The sequence below is a fragment of the Struthio camelus genome, chromosome 7 (assembly GCF_040807025.1).
Source record: "Struthio camelus isolate bStrCam1 chromosome 7, bStrCam1.hap1, whole genome shotgun sequence".
Classification (NCBI taxonomy): domain Eukaryota; kingdom Metazoa; phylum Chordata; class Aves; order Struthioniformes; family Struthionidae; genus Struthio; species Struthio camelus.
The window spans coordinates 44,034,296-44,059,880 of NC_090948.1; the positions used below are offsets into that span (position 1 = coordinate 44,034,296).

General features: G+C 57.9%; 2 protein-coding genes and 2 non-coding genes across 4 annotated transcripts; 2 read left to right on the top strand and 2 right to left on the bottom strand.

Annotated features, from left to right (window-relative positions):
* Positions 1–359: 359 nt before the first annotated feature.
* On the bottom strand, positions 360–431 carry TRNAE-UUC (transfer RNA glutamic acid (anticodon UUC)). The gene has a single exon. It is a non-coding gene; the product is annotated as a tRNA-Glu (tRNA).
* Positions 432–9,479: 9,048 nt separating this feature from the next.
* On the top strand, positions 9,480–14,288 carry LOC138067876 (PHD finger protein 7-like). The gene is made up of 8 exons (XM_068951185.1): positions 9,480–9,513; positions 10,274–10,365; positions 10,957–11,058; positions 11,520–11,644; positions 12,227–12,389; positions 12,478–12,584; positions 13,155–13,271; positions 13,868–14,288. Exons 1-8 carry the CDS (start codon positions 9,480–9,482, stop codon positions 14,181–14,183), a joined length of 1,056 nt encoding a protein of 351 aa, XP_068807286.1. The 3' UTR covers positions 14,184–14,288.
* Positions 14,289–17,862: 3,574 nt separating this feature from the next.
* Positions 17,863–17,935, top strand: TRNAK-UUU (transfer RNA lysine (anticodon UUU)). Its single transcript has one exon. It is a non-coding gene; the product is annotated as a tRNA-Lys (tRNA).
* A 2,491-nt stretch (positions 17,936–20,426) lies between these two features.
* On the bottom strand, positions 20,427–25,117 carry LOC138067877 (PHD finger protein 7-like). Its single transcript, XM_068951186.1, has 8 exons — positions 25,084–25,117; positions 24,241–24,332; positions 23,878–23,979; positions 23,468–23,592; positions 22,850–23,012; positions 22,155–22,261; positions 21,554–21,676; positions 20,427–20,847 (listed from the first exon to the last, which is right to left on the bottom strand). The coding sequence occupies exons 1-8, from the start codon at positions 25,115–25,117 to the stop codon at positions 20,532–20,534; spliced, it is 1,062 nt and encodes a 353-aa protein (XP_068807287.1). The 3' UTR covers positions 20,427–20,531.
* Between the last annotated feature and the right edge of the window lie 468 nt (positions 25,118–25,585).

Consider the following 25,585-nt stretch of genomic DNA (forward strand, 5'->3'; position numbering starts at 1 on the left):
GCAGCAGAAGCTGAGAGGAGGACCAACAGCAGCTTGCTGGAGGTTGTTTGAGCCGAACTTCCCTTGTGGGGTAGAAAGAACATTAAAGAGTTGGGAAGAAACTGTAAAGGTCAGCTGGACAGTGCTGTATGATGGGTGAGGAAGTGGTTCTGGGGATAGGAACACAGGGAAGGGTTTGTGAGATGTCAGAGGAAAACTCATTGAAGAGTTCACCTTTCATGCAGGATAGTTGGATTTGGGTCCTAGCTGGTTCCCTTTGATTTGCCAGTGGAAAGATAAAGGAGATAGATAGATAGAATAAAAGGCCATGCAAGGTGCTCAAGCCACCAAAAATCAGCTGATGACAAAGACAACAGAACTTCCCACACCGGGAGTTGAACCCGGGCCGCCTGGGTGAAAACCAGGAATCCTCACCACTGGACCACATGGGAAGGGATGCAGGAAGAGCTTCATGAAGCCCTCTTTCCAGGTGATGCCTCACCTGTCCAAAATCCTACTGGGCCAAGAGCAGTTATTGGGCCCTGGCCATGAGACAGAACTTACAGCTTACATAAGGCAATGTCCAGGAGGTGCAGAGGGTGTTTTGTGAGCAGGGCAAGCAGCAGCTCCTTTTTGTGGAAGTCCAGATCTAGGGCTCTGATATAGGCTCTTCTCCCAGAGAAAAATCCCCCAAGTGACTCCTTCAGCCCCAGTACTCTGGACACTGCACCAGTTGCCCCTCCAGGAGGGAATGACAAGCCTTGGTTGCCATGTGAACAGTCCTTGTCCTGGTCATGGCAGGGCATCCTGAGGGATCCCGAGCCCTGCCCAGCAGCTCCCTATCTGCAGCTTGTACACAGTGAGAGCTATCTCATGTCAGGGGAAAGCTGCAGAAGGAAACTTGCAGATAGCCTTCTAGCTGTGCTATCTCCTCCAAGTGGATGGAGAGGACAGCAACTGGGAGAGAGGAGGTAAGCAGGGATAAGGACTGTGCTGGATAGAAAAAGAACAAAAGTGATGTGTTCAGATGCAGTGATGGTGAGATCAGCTTAGAAAAGAAAAGTCTGAAGTGTGACTCACAAGACTGAAGCCTAAATGACATTTAGACTCCTAGATGTGGGGTGTTTCCTGCCATCATAGGGCGTTGAAGGGAGAGATCTTTATATGGGGCTGAACGGGATCCACAGGAACATGATGGCGTCAAGCCAAACCTCGAAGCACTGCCTCCCTTCTCAGCAGAGTGAGACAATGAGGAGCTGGGGACCAGGATCTCTCATGTCTCTCATATGCCTAGCAGGGCCCTGTGGCTTAGTGTTTTGGAAGAGAAGAGAGGAAATGGCCAAAGGGCAGTGAGGAGGGTCAGCATTCCCCCTGTCTGGGATTATCTGGGAATTAGGAGCTATAACCCTTCACAGAGTGAGCAGAGCTGGTATTGCAGCCAGTGCCTCTCATGGATTGCTCCCAGCTTGAATGACCACTAGCATTTCAGGGACATATCCTCAGAGCGTGCATGGACAGGACTCATCAAACCCTTATTCATTGGACCACATGGTTAGCAGTGAGCTTGTTTTTCAGCTCCTGTTTAAGTCATTCTGACAGAAAGTACCTTGGCTCATTCTTGCTGGGATCAGGCAGTCCCTAAGCACTTGAAACCCAGCTTGAAGCTCATTCATCAGCCTGTTACAGTGACAGGAGCTGGGGCAGGGCTGGGCTCCTTGGAGGCAGGAGCCACCAGAAACATGCTGCATAGCAGTGGCAGGGACTGCTAGAAGAGGAGGGAGCTGTAGGTCTTTCCAGGACATGAGTGAAGATTTTCTCCTTCACAAAAGGAGGGCTAAAGGAACAGTTTGGGATTTACTCCATAATGTCCCTCTTCTCCCATCATCCCTTGGAGCCAACCAGGAGGCTTTGGACAAACCTTTAACCCTGTGAGGAACAGATTTTTTTGTCAGGGCATTGGTGCTCTCTTATGTCCCAGGGTTCAGTGGCCAGAGCAGCAGGTTCATTGGCCAAGGGATGGTAAGGCAAATTTTGTCAGAAACTGAGTGTATAAATCTCAGTGTTGTCCCTTCCCTTGGAGAACCTGGGCCTCTGTGGAGATCCCTGTGGCGCTCAGGGGTCAGCCTGGTAGCACAGCAGAAAGGAGGCACTGAAGGAAGCAGGGCCCTACTTCTGCAGAATGCTGGATGCGGTGCTCCCCTAGACTCTCCTGATATGGTAGAGTCAGCAGGGCTGTGCTAGTACACAGCTGGAAATCACTGAGGGAAAAACTTAGTCCCCTGTTGGGATTTAACTCAGGGGTAGTACACCTGCTTTGCAGCTAGGAGCTCTTGCTTCAGTTCCCAGCATTTCGTGTCTGCTTTGACTTTAAAGTCTACTCACATGTGGTTGTGGTGGCAAAGAGACACTGGCATGCAAACTGAATGGGTGGGGGTTTGGAGAGGTCAACACGCGGGTTATACAAGTGGAATCAATGGACATGCCCTTGCTTTTGGTTTTCACAGGAGATGGCTGAGACCTGAGTAGAACATGCCTTTCCTCTACAGGACCTTCTGGGAAGAGACTTCCCTCACGTGCCCTGAGCCCTTTCTGTGCTGAGGGCTTTGTATAGCAAGGCTTCTCGAATTCTCTTCTGGCCATTTCTTCTTCCTGCACCCCTCCCCACTCCACATTACCCTGGGGTCCAGGCACTAAAAGGCTGATGAGAGCATCAGGGGAGTGTTTCCAGGAGCTTTGGGGTACTTAACAAAACCCTTGGCTTGTCTAGGCCCTTTCAGAGACCAGAAGACCTGTGCTTAAAGTGAACAGGCTGTTTATGGATCCAAATCCCAAATATGTGGACTGTCCCTATTTTTCCAAGGGAGGGATCAATCAGACAGAGTGAAGGAAGAAGTACAATGTGGCCATCCTCTGACTCAAAACTCCAACCATTTTCTTCCTCAGGGGCTTTATTGTACAAGTCACACATGAAATCTTCCCAAGGACCAGTTGGCTGGTAAACTGCAGGCCCAGGGCTGTTTTTTCTAACCTTCCTTTTCATTCCCAAGTATGAGCACAACGCATACTGTGTACCCGAGAGACCTGTGCCCTGTGCCTGTGTCTCTGCTATGGTGGAGCCTGTTGAAGCTGTGATAGCTCCAGGCATGCTGATTACTTTAGCTGAGCATACTCTGCAAGGAGACATCAAAGAACTTGGGCTTGTTCAGCATGGTGAAAAGGAGTCTAAATCATGATCTAAGAGTAGCCTGCAACTACTGGTAGGGCATAGAGACAACAGAGCCAGACTCTTCTCACTAGCAGAAGAGGTTATAGCAAGGGGCAGCAGTCACAATTGTATCTTGGAAGCTTCAGCTCAAACATTAGGATAATTTTGCCTAGGAGGGTGATGCAGCTCTGGGACATGTTGCTTACACAGGCTGTGGCAGCTCCACCCTTGAAGGTTTTCAAGAACCAAGCTAGATAAAGCCATGACCAACCTGATCTATCCTGGTGATAGTCCTGCTGCAAGTGGGAAGTTAGACTGGAGACTTCCAGAGGCCCCTTCCAGCCAACAGTGCTGTTATAAAAATCTCCCCTGGCAGAAGAGGGTCTCTGACACTCCCACAGTCCTTTTTCTTTTCTCAGTCACAGCAGAAGCCACAATTCTCATGAGGAATGTCCCTGGGAAGTCTCCTATAACCAGTACTGATGTTCATGGCTGGATCACAGCCTTTGCAGTGGGATGCCCTTTTGAGTCAGGCAGGATGGCAACTGAAGATGTAGAGCTGTGTGGAGGTGACATCTGAGTATCTGAAGCTTACCTGATTGGCAAAAATACAGCTATCTGTCTTCAAGAACATAATAGCAATTGTCTTATAAAGAAAAAAAACATACAGAACAGAATGGACACATCGGTGAATCAGAGCAGAGAATACTACAGAGCATCCAAAGAGTTAAAAAAAAAGAATTGATAACATTCATCTTACCTTGGATAAAGAGAAAGCCAAAAGAGAGCACAGCCAACAAAGGCAGCGAACAGACACAGCAGTTTGCGCAGCAGTGTCTGGGCTCTGCCCGGGCCTTTTGTGGGCCTTGTTGGAAGTTGTGGAGGCTTTCTGGGGACCCCTGAGGAACTAGACGGTGCTTGCTGCTAGCAGGAAGGGAGAGCTGGGCAAAGACTCCTGCTGGGGGCCTTGACTTAGCTTCTCCTGGGAAGTTCTAGCTAGGTGGGGCTGCTGCTAACAAGCTCTCTGGGCTGCCCTGGTCAGAGGGAGTTGGGGCTTTTGTTTCAGGTGGCTCCTGATTGGGTGGGTCAAGCACCCTTGTGAGTCACTGCTAGGCAGAGGCCTATATAAGAGCCAGGCCCAGAGTGCAGCCAACAGAGGCAGTGAGCAGATGCAGCAGTTTGTGCAGCAGGGTGCCAGAAGGCAAAGAAGGCACCTCTCCATTTTGCACAGTGGTGTGTCCTTCCCCGGGGCATGGTGATGACATGCCGCAGAGCACGTTCCCCAGTGGCTGCGGGAGGTGCTGCATTGGCTGTGTCTGAGGCTTCAACCCAGACAGACCCTCAGACAGCAGATGCAGCTCTGCAGGTGTCAGGCTGCAGGGAGTGCCTGGGGCTTCTCCGTGAGGCCTGGGCTGACAGTCAGCTCTCCTGTGTGAGGTGTGCTGTGGTTGACCAGTTGCATCACCAGATAAAGGAGTTACAGGAGGAGGTTAGTAGGCTGCGTAGCATCCGAGAAGATGAGCAGGAGAGTGACAGGGTATTCTCGGAGACTGTGCAGCTCCAGGAGTCCCCTGCCCCCACTGCAGTGGAGTAGTCAGAGGGCTCAGTACCGTGTGTAAAGGTGCATCATAACACTGTTGAAGAGGGCTGGAAGCTGGTGACCTCTCGTAGAAGGAGAAAGGCTCTTGCTCCTCCTCAAGACTTACCCTTGAAGAACAAGTTTAGTGCCCTCCAAGCTGAGGAGGAGCTGGGCATGGCTCCGAGGGAAGCAACTGGCCTGGCAGACCCTGTGCCGTGCAGGAACCCCCGGAAGAAGCGGCGAGTGATTGTTGTGGGTGACTCCCTGCTGCAGGGGACAGAGGCACCTCTCTGCCGACCTGACCTCTTGTCCAGAGAGGTTTGCTGCCTGCCAGGGGCTCAAATAAGGGATGTCGTGGAAAGACTGCCAAGGCTTGTCCACGCGTCGGACTACTACCCTCTGCTGATCTTCCATGTGGGTGCTAACGACACGAAAGGCAAACTGGAAACCATCAAACGGGACTTCAGAGCTCTGGGGATGGTGGTCAAGGGTCTGGGAGCCCAGGTCATTTCCTCCTCAATCTTGCCTGTGAGGGGAAAGGATGGGAGGAGTAGGCGCGTTTTCCAAGTGAACAACTGGCTGCGCCGCTGGTGTTGGCAACAGGGCTTTGGTTTCTATGACCATGGGACCCTGTTTGAAGATCAACAGCTGATGGGGAGCGATGGGATCCACCTTACCAAGCGGGGCACGCGTGTCTTTGCCAACAGATTGGCCAGTCTGGTAAGGAGGGCTTTAAACTAGGCAAGATGGGGGAAGGGGAGTGGTATAGTGACACGGCTCTCAGTAAAACACCACTCAAGTCAGGCTGTCTCCAGCGGGTGCATGCAGCCAGGGGAGACAGCATGGGACATGGCTATGGAGGCTCCTCTTGCACCTCTGCTGGGAAGCTTGCATGCTCGATTGGCTCTCTGAAATGCCTGTACACCAATGCACACAGCATGGAGAATAAGCAGGAGGAGTTAGAGCTCAGTGTGCGGTCGCAGGGCCATGATCTCATTGCAGTTACAGAGACATGGTGGGATAGCTCACATGACTGGGATGCTGTCATGGATGGCTACGTGCTTTTTAGGAAAGACAGGCCAGGAAGGCGAGGTGGTGGAGTTGCCCTTTATGCGAGGGAGCAACTAGAATGTGCGGAGCTCTGCCTCGGGGTGGATGAAGAGCAAGTTGAGAGCCTATGGGTAAGGATGAAAGGGCAGGCTAACATGGGTGACACTGTTGTGGGGGTCTACTACAGGCCACCTGACCAGGAGGAAGTCATCGATGAGGCCTTCTACAGACAGCTGGAAGTAGCTTCACGATCACAGGCCCTGGTTCTCATGGGAGACTTCAACCACCCTGACATCTGTTGGCAAGACAGCACAGCTAGGCACAAACAGTCAAAGAGGTTCCTGCAGAGCATTGATGATAATTTCTTGACGCAGGTGGTGGAGACGCCAACGAGGAGAGGTGCGCTGCTAGACCTCGTACTAACAAACAAAGAAGGTCTAGTTGGAGATGCGAAGGTTGGGGGCAGCCTTGGCTGCAGTGACCATGAGATGGTGGAGTTCAGGATCCTGTGAGGAGGGAGCAGGGCAATGAGTAGGATTGCAACGCTGGACTTCAGGAGAGCTGACTTTGGCCTCTTGAGGGACCTACTTAGGGGAATCTCATGGGACAGGGCCCTAGAAGGAAGAGGGGTCCAAGGAAGCTGGTTAATATTCAAGCGTCACCTCCTCCAGGCTCAAGAGCAGTGCATCCCTTTGAGTAAGAAGTCCAGCAAAGCGGGCAGGAGACCTTCATGGATGAGCAAGGAACTCCTGGCCAAACTCCAACAGAAGAAGGAAGTACACAGAATGTGGCAAAGGGCACAGGCCACTTGGGAGGAATACAGGGATGTTGTCAGAGTGTGCAGGGATGCGACCAGGAAGGCTCAGGCCCAGTTGGAATTAAATCTGGCAAGGGATGTCAAGGACAACAAGAAGGGGTTCTTCAAATACATCACTAGCAAAAGGAAGACTAGGGAAAATGTGGGCCCACTGCTGAATGGGGCGGGTGCCCTGGTAACAAAGGATATAGAGAAGGCAGAGTTATTGAATGCTGCCTTTGCTTCAGTCTTCACTGCTGAGGCCAGTCCTCAGGAATTCCAGACCCTGGGGACAAGAGAGGAAGGCTGGAGAAAGGAAGACTCTCCCTTGGTCGAGGAGGATCAGGTTAGAGATCTTTTGTCCAAACTTGACATCCACAAATCCATGGGCCCTGACGGGATGCAGCCACGAGTGCTGAGGGAGCTGGCGGATGTTATCGCTAGGCCACTCTCCATCCTCTTGGAAAGGTCCTGGAGATCAGGAGAGGTGCCTGAGGCCTGGAAGAAAGCCAATGTCACCCCAGTCTTCCAAAAGGGCAAGAAGGAGGAGCCAGGAAACTACAGGCCTGTCAGCCTCCCCTCCATCCCTGGAGAGGTGATGGAACGGCTCATCCTGGCAGTCCTCACTAAGCATCTGGAGGACAAGAAGGTGATCAGGAGTAGTCAGCATGGCTTCACCCAAGGGAAATCATGCTTGACCAGTCTGATAGCCTTCTATGACGGAATGACTGGCTGGGTAGATGAGGGCAGAGCAGTGGATGATGTCTCCCTGGACTTGAGCAAGGCTATTGACACTGTCTCCCATCACATCCTCCCAGGTAAGCTCAGGAGGTGTGGGCTAGATGAGTGGACGGTGAGGTGGCTTGAGAACTGGCTGGATGGCCGAGCTCAGAGGGTTGTGGTGAGTGGCGCAGAGTCAAGTTGGAGGCCTGTGGCTAGTGGTGTCCCCCAGGGGTCAGTCCTGGGTCCAGTCTTGTTCAATGGAGTCATCGATCACCTGGATGAAGGCCCAGAGTGCACCCTCAGCAAGTCTGCTGATGATACTAAACTGGGGGGAGTGGCTGACACACCAGAAGACTGTGCTGTCACTCAGAGGGGCCTTTTACAGGCTGGAGAGCTGGGCCGAGAGGAACCTCCTGAAGTTCAACAAAGGCAAGTGCAGGGTCCTGCACCTAGGCAGGAATAACCCCATGCACCAGGACAGGCTGGGGGTTGACCTGCTGGAAAGTAGCTCTGCCGAGAAGGACCTGGGAGGCCTGGTGGACAACAAGCTGACCATGAGGCAGCAATGTGCCCTTGTGGTCAGGAGGGCCAATGGTCTCCTGGGGTGCATTAGGCAGAGTGTTGCCAGCAGGTGGAGGGAGGTGATCCTGCCCCTCTCCTCAGCCCTGGGGAGGCCTCACCTGGAGTCCTGTGTCCAGTTCTGGGCTCCCCAGTACAAGAGAGACATGGCACTCCTGGAGAGAGTCCAGCGGAGGGCTACCAAGATGATTAGAGGGCTGGAGCACCTCTCCTAGGAAGAAAGACTGCAAGAGCTGGGCCTGGAGAAGAGAAGACTGAGAGGCGATCTCACAAACGAGTATAAGTATCTGAAGGGGGAGTGTCAAGAGGATGAGGCCAGCCTCTTCTCCGTGGTGCCCAGCAAGAGGACAAGAGGCAACAGGCAGAAACTGAACCACAGGAAGTTCCATCTGAACCTGAGAAAAAGCTTCTTCCCTGTGAGGGTGACAGAGCATTGGAACAGGTTGCCCAGAGAGGTAGTGGAGTCTCGTTCCCTGGAGATATTCAAAACCCATCTGGATGTGATCCTGGGCAATATGCTCTAGAGGATGCAGCTTGAACAGGGGGATTGGACTAGATGATCTCCAGAGGTGCCTTCCAACCTAAACCATTCTGTGATTCTGTGATTCTGTGATTCTGTGAATAATTCCTGCCTTGAACAGCGATGTTTGTCTGCAGTTTGGCTGCTGTCACTTTAAGAATTAAAACCCACAAGATTTGGTGTGAACACCAGTCCTTTAAGCACTGCCATTCTGCTTAGCTGTTTTGGCAATGCTCATACTGTTTTGAAAGCCGTCTTCCTAGGGAGAAGCTGTGGCAGCGGACGCTAAAAGCAGGGAGTCTTTGAGGAGAGGCTTTTGGCGTGATGGGTTTGGAGTAGCCCTGAAACTCCTCCAAGGCCTGAAAGGCCACCTTCCATTGCTGCACCATTGCAAGGGGTTAGGAAAAGCCTGTGGAACAACATCTCTGTTTGCCAGGGTAGCCGAGGGCTGTTGTCCCCAGACTTAGTCTTCACATGGATCCCAGTGACAGGCCTGGTGATGGTGTCACAGTGGAGAATGTGATGACACGGGTCACAAGGGCCAGGATATAAAGGCCTGCTGGTCTCTGGCTGGCACTAGGTTGGGAGGCAGCACCTCTGAGCAACCTAGTGAGGTGAGTGGAGGCAGGCGTCCGTCAGAGGGATGGCTTGGGGAGGGGTATTGATCAGGGAGTCCTCCATGGGAGGGAAAGGTCAGCGGGGGAGACAATCCGCCTTCTCGAGTGACCTGTAGAGCTCAAGGGCTGTCAGCCTCCGGTGCCCATCATCAGCGCCACTCGAATGTCGTGTGACAGAGACTTGGGGAGCCCCAGCCTTTGCTTGAGGCTTGGAGAGCCCAGAGTCAGGGGAAGGGAGGGGCTTGGTGGGTGCTGCTGAGGGAGGGAGCAGGTCCCCATGCCTCTGAGCTCCTGGTGCTGTGCCAGAGTCATGCCCTTGTGCTGCTTGTCCCCCAGGGTCGGCAGAGCAGCCTCTGGAGGGGAAAGCCCAGCCCAGCTGAGGCAGGGACTTTTCAGAGCTCTCGGGACCGATCGGCACTGTGGATTCCGCCATGAAGCGGAAGGCCCGCAAGTCCAGGGAGGATGGTGAGAACAAAGTATCCCAGCAGCTCCCAGAAACCAGAGGCCAGGCAAAGGCGTTGTGGGGGGTGGGAGGGGGTGGGGGATGGCTTTTGTGTGGAGCTGCAAGAGAGGCAATGGGATGCAGGAAGTCCTGAGGCGCCCCATTGCAGGGCCCATCTTGTCCTCAGCAAGGGAGGCTTGTAGTGTGGGGAAGGAAGTGTAGGGAGGGAGGGCTGTGTGGGGAGGGCAGGGGTTGCCCAGAGGTCGCTGTGCTCCAGGAGGCCAGGGAGGCAAGGGGAAGGCAAGGGCAGGGAGAGAGCGGGAGCCTATGAGGCTGGGGGAGCTTGGAGGGGCCGTGCTTTGGGCTAGAGCACAGCATGGTCTGGGAGAGGTGGGGGCTGGAATTGACACATTGCTGGGATTTCTGCGGGAGCGGGATGCGCATGGGAGCGGACAGGGACAGGTGTGAAGGCCAAGCCCCATACCCTGTGGGGAGGCGCTCTGACTCCCGAGACCCAGCGACAACCTTGCCCCGGCTGTCTGCCACCTCGTGCCCATCACAGCCCCGGGTGCCTGTCGTGACACACAACCCAACAATGCCCCCTTCCTCTCCAAGGCCCCAAAGGGCCCTTCCAACAGCTCTAGGCCTGGTGCAGCCCATGCCCCAGCAGAGAGAGGATGTGCTCTTGGGGGAATCCCTCAGGGAGACTTTCCTTGGCCCCTCGAGAGGTGCTCAGTGCTGGTGGTGTTTGCTCTCCCTCACTCCTTCCCTCCCTGCCTCCAGAGTGTGTGCTGTGTCGCCGTGCGCACTCTGACCCGGATGTCTACGGGCAGACGTGCCGGGAGGACAGCCTCTGCGCACATGAGTTTTGCCTGGTGAGTTCCCCTGGGGCTGCCCACAGCTTTGCCCTGGCACCCCAAGGGCCATGCATGCATGTGTGAAATCACAGCCCCAGGTGCCCTGTAGGTGTTAACTCCTCCTCCCGTGCTCCCAGCACAGCCTCCCCACCCTGGTGCTGCTGAGCAACCCTATTCCCTGTGTGTGGGAGATCCAGCTCTCCTGATGGGGGCCCTCCTAGGTGGATGTGCCCAGCCCGGGGGACTCCTTGAATTGCTTTCCTGAGCACCACCCTCTTGCTCTTCACAACCACCCAAGCATGGCGTCTGCTCAGCTCAACAAGGCCCAGCCAGCCAGCTCTGCAGGCGGTGTCCACCAGCCCTTCTCCACAGTTCTCTGGGTCAGCGGCTTGCAAAGCCACAGCACTCGTGGGGCTTGGCCCTCTCCATGCCTTTGTGCTTCCGGTTCAGGGTGAGGTCTAAGGCGAGGCCTACTGCAGCTCGCCCAGCCCCAGCAGAGATGAACACTGCCTTGCCTGGCCCTGCTGTCTCTCAAGGCTCGGGACAATCCATCAAGAATGGTGCCTGTCTTACTGACCCGATGAGCTCCTGCACTTTTCTGTCTTCCAGTATTTTGCTGAAGGGCTTTACCAGAGAGGCACCGATGAGGATGGATTCTGCCGGTTCCTCCCTGGGGATATCAGGCAGGCAGTGAAGCGGACAGCTCGGAAGGTGAGGAGCTGGCAGCAGGCAAGGGCTGTGCTGCGGTGACAGGTCCCCCTCATGGCCTTCCCTAGCCAGTCCCAGGAGGCCAAGAGTGCAGCTTGCACTAGAACCCCAGGTGCTCCCGCATAGCTGTCTTGGGAAGAAGGTAGCCAGCTCCCTAGGGCTGCTGAGAGAGGAGGGAGAGCCTGGCTGCAGGTCATTCCCTACTGCCGCTCCTGGCTCCCCATCACAAGCTCAGGATCACCTGATTGGTTTCTTTACCTGGTGAAATGCTGTTGTCCGAGAAGACCATGGGCAGAGTGTTCTGGGGATGAGCTGGAAAGGAGAGGGTTCTTTAACAGAAGGCTTCTGTGTGAGCTGAGCCAGGCCCAGAGATCCCTGTGCCCTTCCCTGAAGGGTAGGGCTGAGCTCAAGGTCCCTGACCATGTCACTGATGGGGAGCGGGGGGGCTGCTGTGCTCTTTGCAGACCTGCTGTGTCTGTGGAAAGATGGGGGCCACTGTTGCGTGCCGGCAGAAGCGGTGCGCCCGCAAGTTCCACTTCCCCTGCGGGTCCGAACGGGGCTGCATCTCACAGTTCTTTGGGGAGTACAGGTAAGGGCTGCCGTTGCTCGGGCTGGAGCCTGCCGTGCCTAAATTCTCTGCCTGCTGCCAGCACTGGCCAAGCACTGGGGGAGCCTGCCTGCTGTGGCCTGCAGTGCCCCCCTGGGTGTCCCCCAGGACCTGATCCAGGACGTGGAGGGCTCATGTCCCATTTTCCCCCTTCCCTGTGGTGATGGAGCCAAGCAGGAGGGTCATGCAGTGCCCTGGCAATCCATTGGTCTCACCACCGACCCCTCCCCGGGGGGAGGGTGGGTGGATGTCAAGATGGATTCCTAACGGCTGAAGGCTGGCAAAGGTGTGTCTTTGTCAAGGCCTCCACCCTGCAGGCAAAGCCCCCAGCTTGGCATGAGTGCCCCAGGGCCTCTCAAGGCAGGGTGGAGCCCAGGCCTCAGCCAGCACACGCCGAGCCCTTTTGGGTGGGGAGCATGCTGGGAGGAAAGGGACGGGAAAAGGGACTTTTGCTCAGTGCCCTGCGGAGGGGAAAAGGGACTTTACAGCCAAGGTGAGCCTCATCCAGAGACACGGAAGGACTCTCGCAGTTCCTCCACGCTCACCTCTTCCGCCTTCACCCAGGTCGTTTTGCTGGGAGCATCGCCCAGAGCAGAGAGTGGAGACGTACCAGGATGGGGACACCACGTGCATCATCTGCATGGAGCCCGTGGAGGACAGGACCTCCTACAGCACCATGGTGTGCCCCGTCTGCAAGCACGCCTGGTTCCACCGTGGCTGCATCCAGGTAGGAGAGCCTTTCCTCTCCAACTGCCTAAGGACCGGAGGTGCCCAGCAGCAGGGTCCCGCTCACACTGGCAGCCTCTCTCTTGCAGGAACATGCTCTCCATTCTGCTCTGAAGCACTTTGCCTGTCCCTTGTGCAAGGACCGGGAGAAGTTTCTGCCCGAAATGTGGCACATGGGTATCCGAATACCTGACAGGTTGGTTCCCTTCTTCCCTCCTGCTACGCAGACAGATGAGGGTGGCCAGGGAGCTGTGTCCAGCCATCCCACAGTCCCTCCAGTGAGGCTGGAGGAGAGGAGCTACCTGGAGGAGAGGAAGCTACAGCTCTGCCTGCAGTCCCTTTCCCAAGCCCAGACTTGGCTCTTTGAGTGAGAAGAGAGGTCTTGGTGGTTAGGAGCTATGGAGAGACATGTTCTTCCCAGAACAATTCTTTTTTCTTTTTTCTCCATTGTTTTTTGAGCTGAGTTCAGCTTGTTGTTCTCAAAGCTCTCCTGGGACAAGGAAAGCTCCTGATGGCAGGCAGCTGAGAGCAGACGTCAGTGTCCTCATTCCCATTTTGCAGAGGGGGCATGTCAGGCCCGGAGAGAGCCCCGCAAGGCCAGGGTGGGACTCCCAAAGTGGCCTGGCCCCCAAGTGTCCTGCTAGCCTGGTTCCCTGCTTCACTGAGGTGATGAAAAGAAAGGGGCTCCAGAAGACCAGGGGCCTGCACGAGCTGAGTGATGCTAGGGGTGAGGGAGGCTCATGTCCTTTCCTTCCTTCTCCCACAGAAGAGCGGCTTGGGAGGAGGAGGAGGAGACCTTTGAAGAGCTATATGAAACATATAGCCACTGTGATGCTAGGCAGTGCCTTTACCAGGGAGGCAGGGAGCAGTCAGAAGAGGAGGGGTAAGTCTCTGCAGGAGCAGTTTCCCAGCCTCCTCAGAGGAGGCGGATGCCGTAGCAGTGGTTTGGCCAGATGTCTGAAGGGCTTGCAAGGAGGTGGAGGGCCCCCAGCATCCTGGGTCCTGCCCAGGTTCATTTGTCTCAGCCAGGACTTGGGGAGCAAGGACTCTTGGCAGCCATGCCAGAGAGCCCTGTTGGGCACTGCCTCTCTCCAGCCACGCTGTCCTTGGTTGCCTTCCGGGCATCGCTCCCTGCTGGGGCTTCCATAGTTTCCATGGGCAGCAGCCTGTTTGCTTCCCCAGCCCATGGCAACTGCTGCTGTGCTCCTCGTGCGCTGCCAGCGGGACCCACCGCCGATGCTCTGCCATGGGGCATACCACGGGCCTGTGGGAGTGTGACGGCTGTGCTGGCCGCAGCACTGGTAAGAGGCCGAGGCCCTGGGTGCCAGGGCTAGAGGCGGATGCCAGGCAGGCCCTGGCAGGGGGTGGTCAGGGTGGGGGTGGCACAGCCTCTGCGCCCCGGTGAGAGTTGGGGGGGGCACTGCTCTGACACCAAGAGGGGTGGGGTGGATCTGCTGACCTTTCTGCCTCCCCTTACAGCATCCAGCGCGCAGTCGGAGCTGGTCTGCCCTGGCACCAGCCAGGCAGCGTTGGCATCCTCCCAGGGCTCCCCGGATGCTGGGGGCAGCAGCTCAGTGCTATCCCGGCGAGACAGGAGAGCAGGCCACTCCAGGTTCCTGCACCGGCCCCTAAATCCCTACAGCCGGCCCTGAGGACCGCTGGCCATGGCACTGACACCCAGCCCCTGGCAGGGGGAGTCGATGGGAACACCTCGGGGCTGGCTGTGCAGGAGCTGCTTGCATGCTACAGCCCTGCTGCACTGCCTACCCTGAGAGGGACGCTGCCTTCCCAGTGACAGGGCACCACGCTGTGCCAGCAAGGGGAGACTTGGAGACCACCCCGTGCTCTCGAGCCTCCCCCAGGCTCATCCAAGGGCATGCAGCCGGGCAATAAAGTCAGCCGCTAAAGAAAAGGACGCTCTGCGAGGGGCTGTGTGGATTGTCCTGTGCTCTGATAATGGCCTCGTTCCTGCTTAGCCTTTCTGTTGGGGGTCTGGTTTGGGGGTTGGGAGCTGCGGGCCTCTGCTCTCTTTGACCGTTGCTGCCAGGAGCTTCCCGAGAGCTTTCTGGCTAAGGCCAGGCTTTGGCGAGGCGCTCCTCTATGTGCCTGTGGCCTTGCTGTCTCTCAGGAGGCGGCGTGGGCTGAGCCAGTGTGGGCTGAGCCAGAGGGCAGGCAAAGCAGACTGTGGGAGCCAAAGCCAGGGGAGCCTTGGGCTTCCCTTGGATGACGAGAGGAGGGCAGCTTGCAGGTGCGCGGGCGGCTGCGCAAGGCCCTGGCAGCTGGGCGAGGAGCCAGGCTTGGGGGAGGCCCTGCTGGGGCAGTAGCCCCAGGCTTGGTCAGCAGGGTGGCAAACGGGCAGAGACGTCTCCTCAGAAGTCTCTTGACTGTCAGGGAGGACAAGTTTGGCTTTGGTGCCAACGACTGCTGTGGCGCTGTGGCCTTGACCACTGGCCATGGCACTGACACCCAGCCCCTGGCAGGGGGAGTCGATGGGAACACCTCGGGGCTGGCTGTGCAGGAGCTGCCTGTGCTTTGAGGCCCACCTGTTTTCGTCCCGCCTTCATTAAAGGGGCTCATTTCACAAGCTTCCTTGAGGCGGAACGTGGCCCACTAGCAGCAGCAGCAAAGGGAATTAGCGGGCGCAGCGGCTGAACTAGAAGCCACGGGTCCTTTCCTATTGTGAGCAGAGAGCTTTCCAGCATAAGCGCAGCTCCACCCGTAACGACCAACTCCTCCTGTTCTTGACTCACCCTCCGCTGAAAGGAGGCAAAAAGCACAGCCAGACAGAGTGCAGTGGCCTGGGGCTCTGGAAGAAAATGGTGCTCAGGATTGCCCGAGGCCCCCGGCACTTGCCCACAGTGTTGACTTCTAGACAGAGCACTGTCGGATAACCCGAGAGGGGCCTCACAAAGTGCAGGAAGGGAGACCTTCAGAAATTAAAGCTCTTGCTTGAGCGTTCAATATCATGTCTGTCAGGGAGTGGACTGGGCTGGCAGCTGCCTGGGGCTTAGCGGGGCAGTGGGGACAGCCTCAGCCCTGGACACGGGGCACCTCCGTGGGGACAGGGACAGGCCTAGGCCAGACCAGAAGGTCAGCCCACAGCTTGGGGGAGGGGAGGGTCTGGGTCAGCGGAGCCTGCGGCCAGGCAGGGGCGGGGCTGTGCCGGAGCTGGAGACGGGCACTGCTACAACATTGCTGGGCAGGGACTGACGGCCCCCGGCTGGGCCGAAATGGGGCCCCGGGTCTGGGGTCCTGGGCAGAACTGCAGGGCCCAGGGGAGGCTGGGCAGGGCCATCAGGGCCCGTTGCTGCCCTCAGGCCCTGACACTGCCATCATGCCCTTGGTCGTAGCAATGTTTGCCGATTATCACGTTTACTTTTGGGAGGGTAGAAGCAAAGGTTGAAGAGGGACCAAATAATTGTAGGCAGGTTAGATTTGAAAAACACTGCTTTCATCTGTGGAAAATCTGCTGTGTGCTGTAACGATCCTAATGGGTTCCTTCTCTCATTGCTGGGTTTGGATGTCAGGGACGGGCTGTTCTGAGGACAGGGAGGGAGCTTTCAGGCGGTGAGAGCAGAAGGTGTGCATCTGTGTGGTGCAGCAATTCAACAGCCAAGGTGCTCGTGTTTCCCCAGCGATCTTGTTGGGCTTCACCTCCCCGCAAAGCGATATTCTTCTACTCGCATTGTGTTAGATCAAGAGGGCAACAAAAAAATCCATTTTATTCATGGGGAGGGAAGGGGGGGGCTGTCTTTTTGTTTCCTGGGGTTGCCTGTCTTCCTGGATCTGCTTTTGCCAAGAACTTTTGGCACCTGGTTTGTTTCCCCTGCTTGTTAGTGGTCCCAGCTGTGCTGCTGCTCTTGCAGCCTGAGGCGTTGCCTGGCAATCGATGTTTTCACTGAAGGCATGACAAGATACCAGGGTCCCAGCACTGCCGTATGAAGTTTTCTGTGCACAAAGGCTGTGCGTTGCCTGACGCCTTGCACAGGTGACGCCTGTCTCGCTGTTGCCTTGGCTGACACAAAGTTCTTGTGGCTTTTGTGGCCTCTCAGCACAAATCTTCCACTTGCTCGCCCGGAAAGTAAATTATTGGGTTATTGGGTGAGCGGGGAAGCACTGTGGGATGAGATGAGCATGGGGAAGAGGACCAGGTGGGGAGCGCTGCTGACAAGGGCTGACTGGTCAGTTGTCTGATATGAATCGTGCTTGTGTTTTGTTCCCTTCTGCGTGGGTCCTCTCTTCTCCCGACTTACGGCTTGTGTCCTTCCTTACTGATTTGTCTTGAGCCTTTGCCTGAGTGCTTCCTGCTCGTCCTGCTTCCTTCGTTAGCGGTGTCGTTTGTGCATTTGGGGCCAAAGCGCCCGCATGCGCGATGTTGGCGGGCAGCAGGGGCAGGGCCCGCAGCCCTGCCGCTACTGCTCCCTGGGGACGGGAGGGGGCCTGGGGAAATGGGAGCCCCTTGCCCTGCACCTGGCCCCAGCTGGGCCACCTGCCCTCATGCCTGGGCGACCAAATGCTGCTCATTGGCTGCTTTGGGATTTCTCTGTCTTCCTGAGCTGCTCGTTCCTTCCTTCCACCGTTCCTTCTCTGTCTTCCTGAGCTGCTGTGTATCCTCAAGAGAGTGCAATTTTTCGTTTACTTTTATTTGTCGTCCTAGTCACTCCTCCGTGTGCAACGCATTCAGAGAGATCCCCTCCAGAACGGAGAGGTGCTATTCCTGAGAGAGCTGTGTGCTGCCAAAGCCTGCACCAGCCCAGTGACCCAGCCTGCCCACTCCGAAGCAGGAGGCCCTGGGCCGGGGGAGGAGGGGGTGGGGGTGATCCCTGCCCCAGGGCAGACAGTTGATACAGAGGTGCCTGAGTCTCTGCCATGGTGCTGCCCAGGGTGGAGATGCTCAGGGCTGTGGAGAGACCTGGGAGCTACCTGTCCTGGGTGAGCTGTGTGTGAAGGAGGGCCTGCTTGTGTTGCCTGCCCCACTGAAAAGGCGCTACAGCACGCACAGATGGTGGTGCTGCAGGGCCGCAGCAGCATCACTGCAGGCACCAGGAGGGGCTCAGGAGGCACCCGGTCTCCCTGGACCTGGTATGGGAGCAGAGGAAAGCGGCAAGAGACCCCCCCCCCCCACCACCCCCAGGGCTGGCATCGGGATTAGTGGTTTGTTAACAGCCGAGCAGCCCAGGGTTTCGCCTTGAAAGAGCCACAGCATTCCTACTTCTTGTCGTGCACTGCTGAGTGCGAGCAAACTCCTCCTGAGACTGCAGGGCTCACGCCCAGCCTGGCGGCAAGCAGGTGCTTCGGAACAAAAGTGCCAAAGGGCAATGTTAACCCAGTCGGTCCGGCAAGGTGTTAATGAATTGCTGATCTCAGGAGTTGCCTCTCTCTCTCTCTCTCTCTCCGTAGACCTTCTTAGAAAGCCCTTGGTCTGCTAATTAGGGCTGCGCTCTGGAGCTGGGCTCTGTTTTTCCCCTCAGGGAGCCTGGGTAGCTCAGCTGGGAGAGCATCAGACTTTTAATCTGAGGGTCCAGGGTTCAAGCCCCTGTTCAGGCGGCGCGCGTTCCTATTTACTCAGTGCTTTCACCTTTGCACAAGAAGTGGCACTGCCAAAACGGAGGAAAGGCAGGGGGATCTGCAGAGCCACGGGGAAGCTCTTTGCATCCAACTCCTGTCTCCCACAAAAGAGGCAATCTCTCGCCTTCCTCCTAGGCAGAGCCTCAGAGAGTTACTCTCGCAGGACGCGAGCCTAACAAACTCAGGACGCCCCAAGGAAGGCATTCCGTAGCTCTGCCTTTCTGGTACCCTGAACAAGCAGGGCCCCTGCCCCATTCCGCAGCGGGCCCGCTTTTGCCCTACTCTTCCTTTTGCGACTGATTTCGTTAAAGAAGCTGTCCTTGTTGTCCTTGACATCTCCCACCAGATTAAACTCCAGAGGGGGCGGAGCCCTTCCTAGCCCCTCGGATTGCTGGTGCCTTGCTAAGGTGGCCCGCCAGCAGCTGTCGGGGTGGTTCAAGTCCTCGTGAGGCCCAAGGCCTGTGACTGTGAGGCTACTTCCAGCTGTCCGTAGAAGGCCTCATCCACTTCTCCTTCCTCATCAGGTGGCCTGTAGCAAACACCCACAACAGTGTCACCCATGTTAGTCTGCCCTTCGATCCTTACCCGTAAGCTCTGGGTAAGGACCCATTCCAGCCACCCTGTCACAGAAAGGACGACCTCCCTCCTCCTCCCCCCCGGCCATCCTGGTCTGTCCTTCCTCAAGAGCAGTTTAAAGCCCTCCTTACAAGGTTGGCCAGCCTGTTGGCAAAGACGCCTGTGCCTCGCTTAGCGAGGGCGGGTGCGGGGGGGGAATCCCACCTCTCCCGAGCAGATGTTGTTCTTCAAACAGGGTCCCTTGGTCACAGAAGGCAAAACCCTGTTGCCCACACCAGCTGCGCAGCCAACTGCTGACTTGCAGCATCCGTCTACTCCGCGGCACATCCTTCGCCCTCGCTGGCAGGACCAAGGAGAAAAGCGCCTGGGCCCTCGTAGTCCTGCCAGCTGTCCGCCGAGCTCTGCGGTCACCTTTGATAGGTTCCAAGTTGCCCCTGGCAGTGTGGTTGGTGCCCACATGGAGGAGCAGCTGGGGCGGGGGTGGGGCATAGTCAGAGGAGCGGACAAGCTTTGGCAGTCTCTCCGCACCATCCTAGACCTGAGCCCCTCCCCCGTCCCAGCAAGCCTCTCTGCCCAGGAGGTCAGGTCGGCAGGTGGGTGCCTCTGTCCCCCCTGCAGCAGGGAGTCCCCCACTACTAGCAGTCGCCACTCCCTCCGGCTGTTCCGGCGTGGCGCAGGGTCCCTCGGGCCAGATGCTTCATGTGAAAGCATGCCCAGCTCCAGGTGAGAAGAGACAGCACTAGCATTCTTCCTTGGAAATGTGTGAAGTTGCTCAAAGCTCATGCTGGCGACTTACTCATTAAAGCGAAGAAGCCCATCTGGAAGAGTTCCATTGGCGAAGGCTCCTATAGGCCTTGCATTGCTCAAGGCCACATGCCTGTTGTCGCCTTTTTCGCCCTCCTTTCCCTTGCTCTTGTTGTCGGCCTTTCCGACCTTGCTTTCCTGAGGTACTCGTTGGGTGCTTCTGCTGCAAGACAGCCGCCGCTTTCCTCTAGAGTGACCAATGCCTGTTGAATTTAAAGCCCCATGTCCTAGGGGAGCTCCAGAAGCTGTCAGTTGTGTGTCCGCCAGTGGAGGACAGGTTACTTGTGTGAGTATGTTTCTGAGCCTTTCTTCCTGGGGTGCATACAGAAGGGGCCCTTCTTCCTGGGGTGCATACTGTCTCAGCAGAGGGAAAAGCCAAGTCCTGCAGCTGGCCCCATGCCAAGGGAGCTGGAGGATGCGACCTGTGAGCAGCAAGGAGTGGGCAGATGTGCTGGAGCCCCAGCAGGACCCACCAAAGCAGCTGTGGCCAGCACAGCCTGAATTTCAGAGGCCTCCACCTGCAGCCCTGCATTGGGCAGCAGGTCGAAGGATGGGAAAGGCAGTCGTCGGCAGCAAAGCCAAACTTGTCCTCCCTGACAGTCAAGAGACTTCTGAGGAGACGTCTCTGCCCGTGCCTTTTCTCCGGCCTACTGACCAAGCCTGGGGCTACTGCCCCAGCAGGGCCTCCCCCAAGCCTGGCTCCTCGCCCAGCTGCCAGGGCCTTGCGCAGCCGCCCGCGCACCTGCAAGCTGCCCTCCTCTCGTCATCCAAGGGAAGCCCAAGGCTCCCCTGGCTTTGGCTCCCACAGTCTGCTTTGCCTGCCCTCTGGCTCAGCCCACACTGGCTCAGCCCACGCCGCCTCCTGAGAGACAGCAAGGCCACAGGCACATAGAGGAGCGCCTCGCCAAAGCCTGGCCTTAGCCAGAAAGCTCTCGGGAAGCTCCTGGCAGCAACGGTCAAAGAGAGCAGAGGCCCGCAGCTCCCAACCCCCAAACCAGACCCCCAACAGAAAGGCTAAGCAGGAACGAGGCCATTATCAGAGCACAGGACAATCCACACAGCCCCTCGCAGAGCGTCCTTTTCTTTAGCGGCTGACTTTATTGCCCGGCTGCATGCCCTTGGATGAGCCTGGGGGAGGCTCGAGAGCACGGGGTGGTCTCCAAGTCTCCCCTTGCTGGCACAGCGTGGTGCCCTGTCACTGGGAAGGCAGCGTCCCTCTCAGGGTAGGCAGTGCAGCAGGGCTGTAGCATGCAAGCAGCTCCTGCACAGCCAGCCCCGAGGTGTTCCCATCGACTCCCCCTGCCAGGGGCTGGGTGTCAGTGCCATGGCCAGCGGTCCTCAGGGCCGGCTGTAGGGATTTAGGGGCCGGTGCAGGAACCTGGAGTGGCCTGCTCTCCTGTCTCGCCGGGATAGCACTGAGCTGCTGCCCCCAGCATCCGGGGAGCCCTGGGAGGATGCCAACGCTGCCTGGCTGGTGCCAGGGCAGACCAGCTCCGACTGCGCGCTGGATGCTGTAAGGGGAGGCAGAAAGGTCAGCAGATCCACCCCACCCCTCTTGGTGTCAGAGCAGTGCCCCCCCCAACTCTCACCGGGGCGCAGAGGCTGTGCCACCCCCACCCTGACCACCCCCTGCCAGGGCCTGCCTGGCATCCGCCTCTAGCCCTGGCACCCAGGGCCTCGGCCTCTTACCAGTGCTGCGGCCAGCACAGCCGTCACACTCCCACAGGCCCGTGGTATGCCCCATGGCAGAGCATCGGCGGTGGGTCCCGCTGGCAGCGCACGAGGAGCACAGCAGCAGTTGCCATGGGCTGGGGAAGCAAACAGGCTGCTGCCCATGGAAACTATGGAAGCCCCAGCAGGGAGCGATGCCCGGAAGGCAACCAAGGACAGCGTGGCTGGAGAGAGGCAGCGCCCACAGAGCTTCCTGGCCTGGCCTCACCTGGCTGTCAAGTGGCCTGGCTGCCCAAGTTCTTGCTGAGCTCAAAGAGCCTGGGCAGAGCCCAGCAGCATCCTCCACACCTTGGGGGAGCCCTTGGTGCCAACAGTGTTAACAGGAGCGTCCCTCCTCTGGAAGCTCAGCATCCCCATGGGCGAGGTCTGTCCTGCTCCCTCACCCCCCAGCCCTTGGAGGCGGTCCCTCCACCTTTCTGCAAGCCCTTCAGACATCTGGCCACACTGCTCTGAGGAGGCTGCGAAACTGCTCCTGCACAGACTTACCCCTCCTCTTCTGCCTGCTCCCTGCCTCCCCGGTAAAGGCACTGGCTGGCATCGCAGCGGCTATACGTTTCGTATAGCTCTTCAAAGGTCTCCTCCTCCTCCTCCTGCTCCCAAGCCAGCCTTCTGCAGCAGAAGGAAGGAAAGGACATGAGCCTGCCCACCCCCAGCACCCCTGGTCAGGTCCAGGATGTTCCTGGTCTTCTGAACCTCCTCCTTTTCATCACCTCAGTGAAGCAGGGGACAAGACTAACGCACTAGGTCTTCGTTCTGTGCCCACTCCACGCCTAACGTTGTCTGGCTGCAAAATGGGAACCTGATCTCTGCCCTCTGCTCTCAACTGCCTGAGCAGCTTGCCTGAGAAGAGCTTTGCGGGCGAGAAGCTGACCCCAGTTGCCTTCTTGCAAGTCCCACTCCTGGGGCTGGGGCTGGGGCTGGGGCTGGGGCTGGGGCACCCTTGCAGGCAGGCCTGAATCTGCCTCTCCTGCAGGCAGCTGCTCTTGCTGGAAACACAGCCTGCCTGCAGGACTGTGGGCTGGCCTGGCACAGCTCCCTGGGCATTCCTCTCTCTCCCAGGCATGGCGGAAGGGAGAAAGGGACCTACCTGATGGGGATTCGGATGCCCAAGCGCAACAGCTCTGTTAGGAAACGGTCCCCGTCTTTGCACTGAGGGCACCTGAAGTTGCTGAAGCCAGCCCGGAGAGCCTGTCCCTGCAGAGGAGACACAACCAGCCTGAACAGGACACTGCTGCTGGGCACCTCCCGTCCCTAAGCCTAAGGGAGGAGATAATACCCTGGTGGGCCCTGCAATCTGGGCTGGAGTGAATGAGAAGGGAAGGCAGAAGGCCTACTGTGGAGGATTTGGCACAGCTGGGCAACAAGGGAGTAAGAGGCCCTGGGATTCCCTTCAGCTCTGGGCCACAGGCCCCAGGCACAGGAGCAGAGGAGCAGGCAGGCTGCTGGGCCCCGAGCCCCTCAGAGGACTGAGAACATCCAGGGAGGTCTGCTGAGGGGAACCTCTGCAGAAGGCCATGAGGCTGGGGGGATGAGGGGGAGAGGGGCTCCACCCTCCTCATGCCCCCAGAGTGGGCCCTGCACATATGTTCCCATGCCAAGAAAGGTGGGAGGAGAGCGCCCAGGCTGCCTTCCTTTGGCCTCTGGGTGGACATGCCTCAGGAGAAGCTTTGCATGATCACGAGCCGTCTCCACAGTCACAGCAACATCACCTTTGGGTGCCTTCAGCTGTGTCTTGCGCAGAGCAGACAGCCCGGAGAGGCGGGTGAGGGAAGGCTCTCCTACCTGGATGCAGCCACGGTGGAACCAGGCGTGCTTGCAGACGGGGCACACCATGGTGCTGTAGGAGGTCCTGTCCTCCACGGGCTCCATGCAGATGATGCACGTGGTGTCCCCATCCTGGTGCGTCTCCACTCTCTGCTCTGGGCGATGCTCCCAGCAAAACGACCTGGGTGAAGGCGGAAGAGGTGAGCGTGGAGGAACTGCGAGAGTCCTTCCGTGTCTCTGGATGAGGCTCACCTTGGCTGTAAAGTCCCTTTTCCCCTCCGCAGGGCACTGAGCAAAAGTCCCTTTTCCCGTCCCTTTCCTCCCAGCATGCTCCCCACCCAAAAGGGCTCGGCGTGTGCTGGCTGAGGCCTGGGCTCCACCCTGCCTTGAGAGGCCCTGGGGCACTCATGCCAAGCTGGGGGCTTTGCCTGCAGGGTGGAGGCCCTGACAGAGCCCGGTCTTTGCCAGCTGTCAGCCCTTAGGCATTCAGGGCAAGCTGAATTTGTCAGCCTGAATCCCCCCAGGGGGCTGAGACCAAGACAGAGCCCACCGGTTCTGACAGGGCTTGGCCAGTGCTGGCAGCAGGACGGGAATTTAGGCACGGCAGGCTCCAGCCCGAGCAACGGCAGCCCTTACCTGTACTCCCCAAAGAACTGCGAGATGCAGCCCCGTTCGGACCCGCAGGGGAAGTGGAACTTGCGGGCACACCGCTTCTGCTGGCACACAACGGTGGCCCTCTTCCTTCTACAGACACAGCAGGACTGCAAAGAACACAGCAGCCCCCCCCCACTCCCCATCAGTGACACGGTCAGGGACCTCAAAACCTGCCCTGCCCCTCAGGAAGGGAGCAGGGATCTCTGGGCCTGGCTGGCTCAAGGCAGGCAGCTGCACATGCAGGCTAACGTTTCTGATTTCGCTGGAGCACATGCAGGAGCACTTGGGACACTAGTGCAAGCTGCACCCTTGACCTCCTGGGACTGGCTAGGGAAGGCCATGAGGGGGACCTGTCACCGCAGCACAGCCCTCGCTCTCTGCTAGCTCCTCACCTTCCGAGCTGCCCTCTTCACTACCCGCCTGATGTCTCCAGGGAGGAACCGGTAGAATCCCTCTCCGTCGGTGCCTCTCTGGAAAAGGCCCTTGGCGGGATACTGGAAGACAGAAAAGTGCAGGAGCTCATCAGGTCAGTAAGACAGGCACCATTCTTGATGGATTGTCCCGAGCCTTGAGAGACAGCAGGGCCAGGCAAGGCAGTGTTCATCTCCGCTGGGGCTGGGCGAGCTGCAGTAGGCCTCGCCTTAGACCTCACCCTGAACCGGAAGCACAAAGGCATGGAGAGGGCCGAGCCTCATGTGAACGCATGGCCCTTGGGGTGCCAGGGCAAAGCTGTGGGCAGCCCCAGGGGAACTCACCAGGCAAAACTCATGTGCGCAGAGGCCGTCCTCCCGGTACATCTGCCCGTAGTCATCCGGGTCAGAGTGCGCACGGCGACACAGCACACACTCTGGAGGCAGGGAGGGAAGGAGCAAGCAAACACCACCAGCACTGAGCACCTCTCGAGGGGCCAAGGAAAGTCTCCCTGAGGGATTCCCCCAAGAGCACATCCTCTCTCTGCTGGGGCATGGGCTGCACCAGGCCTAGAGCTGTTGGAAGGGCCCTTTGGGGCCTTGGAGAGGAAGGGGGCATTGTTGGGTTGTGTGTCACGACAGGCACCCGGGGCTGTGATGGGCACGAGGTGGCAGACAGCCGGGGCAAGGTTGTCGCTGGGTCTCGGGAGTCAGAGCGCCTCCCCGCAGGGTATGGGGCTTGGCCTTCACACCTGTCCCTGTCCGCTCCCATGCGCATCCCGCTCCCGCAGAAATCCCAGCAATGTGTCAATTCCAGCCCCCACCTCTCCCAGACCATGCTGTGCTCTAGCCCAAAGCACGGCCCCTCCAAGCTCCCCCAGCCTCACAGGCTCCCGCTCTCTCCCTGCCCTTGCCTTCCCCTTGCCTCCCCGGCCTCCTGGAGCACAGCGACCTCTGGGCAACCCCTGCCCTCCCCACACAGCCCTCCCTCCCTACACTTCCTTCCCCACACTACAAGCCTCCCTTGCTGAGGACAAGATGGGCCCTGCAATGGGGCGCCTCAGGACTTCCTGCATCCCATTGCCTCTCTCGCAGCTCCACACAAAAGCCATCCCCCACCCCCCACCCCCCACAACGCCTTTGCCTGGCCTCTGGTTTCTGGGAGCTGCTGGGATACTTTGTTCTCACCATCCTCCCTGGACTTGCGGGCCTTCCGCTTCATGGCGGAATCCACAGTGCCGATCGGTCCCGAGAGCTCTGAAAAGTCCCTGCCTCAGCTGGGCTGGGCTTTCCCCTCCAGAGGCTGCTCTGCCGACCCTGGGGGACAAGCAGCACAAGCGGGCACCGGAGGCTGACAGCCCTTGAGCTCTACAGGTCACTCGAGAAGGCGGATTGTCTCCCCTGCTGACCTTTCGCTCCCACGCAGGCCCCCCTGATCCATACCCCTCCTCAAGCCATCCCTCTGACGGACGCCTGCCTCCACTCACCTCACCAGGTTGCTCAGAGGTGCAACCCAGTGCCAGCCAGAGACCAGCAGGCCTTTATATCCTGGCCCTTGTGACCCGTGTCATCGCATCCTCCACTGTGACATCAACACCATGTCTGTCACTGGGATCCATGTGAAGACTAAGTCTGGGGGCCAGAATCTGGGGACAACAGCCCTCGGCTACCCTGGCAAACAGGGATTTTG